At 36.1% G+C, this 6,786-nt stretch overlaps 1 protein-coding gene across 1 annotated transcript; it reads right to left on the minus strand.

Annotated features, from left to right (window-relative positions):
* Positions 1–347: 347 nt before the first annotated feature.
* LOC142335371 (prostaglandin E synthase-like) lies at positions 348–1,037 on the minus strand. The gene has a single exon (XM_075383834.1). It carries the CDS (start codon positions 994–996, stop codon positions 556–558), a length of 441 nt encoding a protein of 146 aa, XP_075239949.1. The 5' UTR covers positions 997–1,037; the 3' UTR covers positions 348–555.
* Positions 1,038–6,786: the final 5,749 nt, after the last annotated feature.

The raw sequence follows: 6,786 nt of genomic DNA on the forward strand, positions 1-6,786 counted from the left end.
TATTAACATCACCTTTATTTCTGCATGCGTACTTTTGATATGATTTCTAATTATAGCAAAAAAACAGGGCTCTGCAAGCCGCCGATGAGTTTACGTTCTTAAAATTCTACCATTAAAAAGCACAATCGACAATTAACTTGGAAAATGATTTTTGAAAAATTCAATCTTATTTAAAAAATATGCGCAACACAGAGTCATATTAAAATTTAAATACAAAAAAGAGCGCATGTTTCCAGTGCAAAAATATATGACAGCTCAAGCTGTGAAAATAGCTCATTTGCGAAGAATAATTCTCGATCTGCATTGAACTATCTTGCTTCTGCAAATACAAAGCTCGAGTTCAAAAGCAACGCATAGATTTTTCAAATTAGCAGCTATTTCATTAACTTGAATATCAAAAAATAAATAGAACGTTTTATAAAAAATATTAATTAGATGGCAGATCACCTTTTGTCAAAAAGTTTGAAAGCAGTTGAACAGACAGAAGTTATCACGCTCGTCGCAGAGTTCATTTCAAACACTGCATTTGCTGTGCATCCATAATTGGAGATGAAATTAGGCATACTTGTAGAAGAATGCCACGCACTGTCCAGCCATTGACAAGCATACAAGTGCTCCCAATCCAAACCCTAAAGATCTCTCCTTGCTTTTGCAGTTAATATAAGCAACAGAGTGAATGAACCTGGCAATGACAAACACTCGGAAATGCCACTTTGCAACAACTGTACAAGGCCGAGTGGCACAATAAAACAGACCAAGTCCCAAAAAGGGAAGTAGATTCTCAATTTCATTTCTATGAGCTCTCTGAACCCGTTGGACATCCTCATTAGTTTTAGCCTCGGGAAGACCATGTCTTTCGGCATCTTCCTTGTTGATGAAAGACTGCGTGGCCCTTTTGGTTTTGCCCGTCCATGCTGCTAACCCAATCATTTTAAACATTGACAATGTGCCATAGAAGGCAAAGCTTTTGAACACTTCTTCATTGTTGACAAGCATGGTAGCAGTCTGAAAAAATAAGATTACTCTATTCTCAATTTGTCAATCACAATATTCAAACTCTACTCACTTTAACATAGAAGATCCAAAGCAATTAAATCCTTAGAGGTATAAATGTTAATTTGAAACTAACTAGTGGAATGAATGAGTTCATATTTCTGTGAATCTATGTTTACATGAAAGATATGTTTTCTGGATATAGCCAACTGAAACCACTAATGATATTCCAGATATTCCAATAGATGTCTAAGCTTATGAGCCAGCTATTAAGGAAGCATAACAGCTAAGAGAAATCGAAGTAGTACATCGCGTTTTGAACCCCCATTGAGAGGCAGACAATCAAGCCCAACATAAAGCCAATCCCTCGAGCGGGTCCATGGTGGTTCAGATATGCCACAGAATGCAAAAATCGCCCAAAAGTAAAAATCCTGAAATGCCATTTGGCAATGGCAACCCCGGGTCCACTTAAACAGTAAATGATACCCAGACCTACAAAAGGCAATATGTTTTCGATGTCATTTCGATGTGCCCTCAGAACACGTTCAACGTCTTCATTGGTACCAGGAACAGCTCCCACTCGATCGGCATCTTCCTTATTTGGGAAGGAGCGCGTCGCATGCTTTGTTTTTCCTGTCCATAAAGCAAGTGCCATCATTTTCAATAAATTCAAAGAAGCGTAAAACGCAAAGCATTTAAAAATATCGTTATCCAAATACATCACTTGGAACTGAAATATATTAGCTGAAATAACTAAGTCTCAATTGACCAGCAAAAATTGACAAATATCTGGATCTCATTTAGCTTTCAACTATGCACACTGAAATCAATCTGACGACATGGGACAGCAAAAAAATTACAACAAAAATACGGGATTGTCAGAGTCAAAAAGAAAAAATCCATTCTTTCCCCGGCTCATCAGCAAGCCAGTTCGCAGTAAACTTCCAGGAAGCTACATTTGTGTCAGAAATTTAGGGTCCTACCGAGCTTAGTGGGCATAAAACGAAAGCGCTAAAACGCTGCGCCGAGGATGCAGAACTGAAATGAAATAAATACCAAACAGCAGGTGACGACATTCTGAAGCTTCAACGTTAAACCATTTATCCTAGAATATAGGATTTTTTTCCATATCGAACCCCCCCCCAAGGGTCGCTTATTACCCCGGCTACAAAATGAGTTGTTACATACCCGTTATCAGAACTAAACGTTGAAATCGCAAATTTACGGTAAACTTCTTTTCGAAGAGAGTTTTTACAATTCCGACACATTTATGAATCGAATAACAGTCGATAGAATTTCCTGAGCTCTGAACTCCCTGAACCAATGTTTATTTTAAAAACACTGGCCGATGTGGGCATTATTTGCGGTCATGGTGCCCAACTAGCGGATTAAATCATGGGAACCAAAACTCCCCATCCGCACCAATAAATCCAACTATTAGCCTAATTGTTGTGATAAACTTATTAAATAGTTTCAGAGAACGAACATGACTAATTCTCAGAGTGAAGACGTACAACAGATGACTACTTCACCGAGTAAAGACGCACAAAAATGCCACATCTAAGATACCACGATCAAACACCTCTCGCAAAAGCAGACAACAAGCGTCTATGTAGTCCATTGAGCCCGGAAGACAATGAAAGTGACCTTTCTAAAACGGTTCAAGAAGCAATTCAAGCAGCAGTAGCATCGTCAATGCCCGATATTGTGAAAACGATTCAAAATCAACTGACTACGAAAATCAAAGCCGCCGTTGATGAGAGCCTTAAAAGTTTGAGAGACATCACGTAGGAAGTTAAAGAAACAGTTTTTTACGCCGAAGAAAGAAGTGACTTGAAAGCTAAATGTGAAAGTGAAATGCTGGAATCGTACAACAGACGAGAGAATGTGCGAATAATTGGTATGCCTGAAAGTTCTGCAGACGTTATGGACAGAGTTGTTGATCTTGCGAGTGTACTTGAGGCTGAGGTTAGTGCAAACGATATCTCTATTGCCCATCCATTGCCGACTAAGAAGCCAGGTCCCCGTCCTCTGATCGTTTGTTTCTCCCGGAGAGTTGCAAAGGTAAATTTGTTAAGAAACAAGAAAAATCTGGAAAACTTCGACAATCTGAAGAACGTTCGAATTTTTGAAGACATGACTGCACCTAGACTGAAGTTTTCTAATTTAATGAAGAGTGACAACAACATCGAGAAAGTTTGGTCAAGAGAAGGAACATTATACCACGTCAAAACTGGAGGTGACCATAGAGTGTATAAAATCAATTCCCTATATGATGGTGGTCAAGCCTTGGGATACAACTTTTAAATTGTACAGAGCTGCTTTAAAGATACTCGAGTTTTTATCAGAAAAAGTCAAGAATCGGGATCCTAATCTTTCTCTTCCTCCTAGTTCTATTATACCAACTACTATGTCTATATTAACTGTGAAAGTTCGGTAGTTAAAAAAAATCTTAATGATTTGGAAGCACTTGTTCATAGTCTTGAGTCTCCACCAAATGTAATATGTCTCACTGAAACTTGGTTAACTGAAAACGATGACATCGATTCCTTATTGGTTCCAGGCTATAAAAATTATGCAATTAAGAATAGAAACACACATAGCGGAGGTGTGATGATACAAATTCCATGTCCTTGTTAGAAACACACTCAACAGATATGGAAGAGACCCTTCTTGTCTCATTAGAGTACAAAAAGCACAGCTTTAAATTGGCTACTGTCTACAATCCACCAAGAACAAACTAAACTTTGTCGAAAAATTGGAAAAATTTTTGAATGATTTAACTTCCTTAAAATGCCCTACCGTTATAACTGGTGATTTTAACATCGGCATTCATGTAAAGAACCAATTACAATCTAATTGCTTATGTACGATATCTTCTAATGATTTCGAGCTTGCCAATCTGGAAACTACCAGGGGAACTTCTAACTCAGCAACTTGCCTAGACCACTTTATATATCATAATCTTGCCAGCCCTGATTTTAGTGTACTAACTCACGAAAACTTCTCGGATCATTATCCTATCCTAATGAAGTGGCCAATTAATGTTGATACTGAACAAAATTATCTCCCGTTTAGAGACATAAGCTTTAAAAAAGATCAAGAGCAACTGTCGAACTACTTAACTGACTTAGACTGGAGCCTAAGGAATCGATGTCACTTTTTAGATTCTGATAGTACCAATGTATTATTCACTAAATTCAACAACGTTTTCCTGGAAAAAACTAGCAAGTATGCTCCTCTGAAAAGCTTGACTGATAAAAATTTTTAAGGTACCGAAGTGGTTTACCAACCAACTTAAAAACTTGCGCGTCGAAAAAAATAAAGCACATCGAAGCATAAAACAAAATCAAAATAATGAGGCAGCGACAAAATTCAAATTATTACCCAACAAGTTTGAAACATGTGTCAAAAAAGCTAAAAGAGAATTTTACAGACAAAAATTTGAATCATGTATGGGAGACTCAGGGCAAACATATAAGTTAATCAATGATATAAAAGGAACGAATCGCAAAAGTTCGCAAAGATCTGCGTTAAACTCATGTAGTGAACGTTGCACTGATCCCAGCAGCGCTGACTTTGCTGAGACACATTCTTCACCAATGTTGGTCCGAAGTTGAAAGAAAAAATTAAACATATTCCTTTACCTGAGATGAACGAAGTTAACCACTTCATGTATCTAAAACCAAAAACCATTCACGAGGTAAGAGAAATCATTGAGAAAAAGAGAAAAATCTAGAAATAAAACTCTCATCTGGTGATGATGATGTCATAGTAAAGTTATCATCAAATATCACGATTCCATAACTAACTCAGGTAATCAATAAATCATTTGAAGAAGGAATATTTCCCGATGATCTAAAAAAGGCTAAGGTAATTACCCTTCACAAGGATGGATCAAAACTAGATGAAAATAACTACAGACCAATTTCTCTTCTTATTGTTTGGAGTAAAAATATAGAACGTGCTTTGTTCATTCGCATATATGCCTACATGGAGTATCTTAATTTGCTTTTCAATAGTCAATTTGGGTTTCGTGCCAAACACCGTACAATTGACGCTCTTGTTGAATTAGTCGAAAAAACATGATTGAATTGCCAAAATGAAAAGCTATCAGTTTCTTTCTTGATCTTAAAAAGCTTTTGATACCATTGAGCACAATATCTTAAAAAAGATCAAAAACACTGGTATAAGGGTCCCAGCTTTAAATTGGATAACATCATACTTAAATAGGAGACAGCAGCGGGTTGTTAATGGGGCCTGTTCATCTTGGAATTTCATAGTTTGTGGGGTTCTACAAGGCTCAATTTTGGGTCCGTTGTTGTTCCTCATTTATATCAATGATCTGCCAACAGTTTGAAAATCTCTTGATGTTATTTTATTTGCGGATGATACAAACCTCACCGCAATCAATAAAGACAATAATTCAGTGCAAGAAGATCTGCAGAACAACAATAATTGGTTGATTGCTAATAAGTTAATACTAAATATGGAAAAAACCGTACAAATTAATATAGGGAACAAAAATAGTGCTTTCAAATCAGTGTTTAAGTTTGATGATGCTTTTATTGAAGTTCGAAATCTTTGTAAGTATCTCGGAATCTATGTAGATAGTAATTTAAGTTTTCAATCACATACAGAATACATACAGAAAAGACTCTAAAAAAATGTGGTATTATATGGAAGCTGCGTCACTATGTACCCCGAAAACAGTTAATTGATTACAATCGAAGCAATGTTGACCCCATAATTTAATACGGTATTTTCGTATATGGTTGTTGCAGTTATTCGTCGCTTTTACATATCTACAATCTGCAGAAAAAAATCATTTATTTCAGGAAATTGTCAGTTGGTTCCAGGGATATTTTTATCTCTAATAAATTGCTAACAGTATTCGAGTTTCATATATATGAGCTGCTGAAATTTGACCTGAAATCATTGAAAAAGATGTATAGCGAAACTTATCTAAATGAACTCTTTGAATATGAGCATGGTACCAGAAACACTAGAAAGTTTACCAAAAATTACCTAAAAGTTCCCTCCTTTAAAAAGCAGTTTGAGCGCTCCTCCATTTCATATCGTTGTGCAAGGTTATTTAACATATTGAGAAAGAATGAAGTTCTAGCACAAAATATTGAAAACGAAAATTTGCTAAAAAATATCGCAATTTTATCAAAAATTCAAAGAAAGTTACTTGCTGAATAATGAGGAGCTAGTATCCTATAATTTTAAATAATTTTTTCTTACTTTTCTTTTCCATGAACTCTAGTCAAATAATTATTTCGGCACTTACTTCGTAAGTGCCGAGGCTTCAAAAATGGTATTATTTTTGCAAAATAACGAAGTCTACACATAGAAAATCGACGAAGAAAATCGAACTGCAGGCAAAAAATTTATGTTTTTTAATTAATACATAGTAACCAGGAATCAACAGCTCTCGCGTTAGCAAAGACACAGTGTAAGTCGTTCTTCCGATTAAGCATTGTTCCCTGTTCATGTATCTATGACAGCGTTCTGAGGTTTGTTTGCCTTGGCGTTTGCACCGGAGACCTGGTCAGGAGATGTTAAATATTTAACTGTAACTATTTAACTTTAGCCAGGGCAGATACTAGGTGGGTTTAATAACCCCGTCTATCTGTCCTCTCCGAGATACTTTTTGTTGTTATGTTATATGAAAAAATAAATTTTCAATTTAAATTGATTTAATTTGCTGTCTAATATTTGGAGAAATTTATTCTTTCTTTCCTTCTAACTATCAATCAGAAGACAAGTGGAAAGTATGAACCTCGCGTG

This window comes from Convolutriloba macropyga, chromosome 2, assembly GCF_964194025.1.
Source record: "Convolutriloba macropyga chromosome 2, txConMacr16.3, whole genome shotgun sequence".
NCBI classification, from domain to species: Eukaryota; Metazoa; Xenacoelomorpha; order Acoela; family Convolutidae; genus Convolutriloba; species Convolutriloba macropyga.

Excerpts from the sequence above, each read along its gene's own strand:
- LOC142335371 (XM_075383834.1), bottom strand. The coding sequence starts at position 996 with ATGCTTGTCAACAATGAAGAAGTGTTCAAAAGCTTTGCCTTCTATGGC.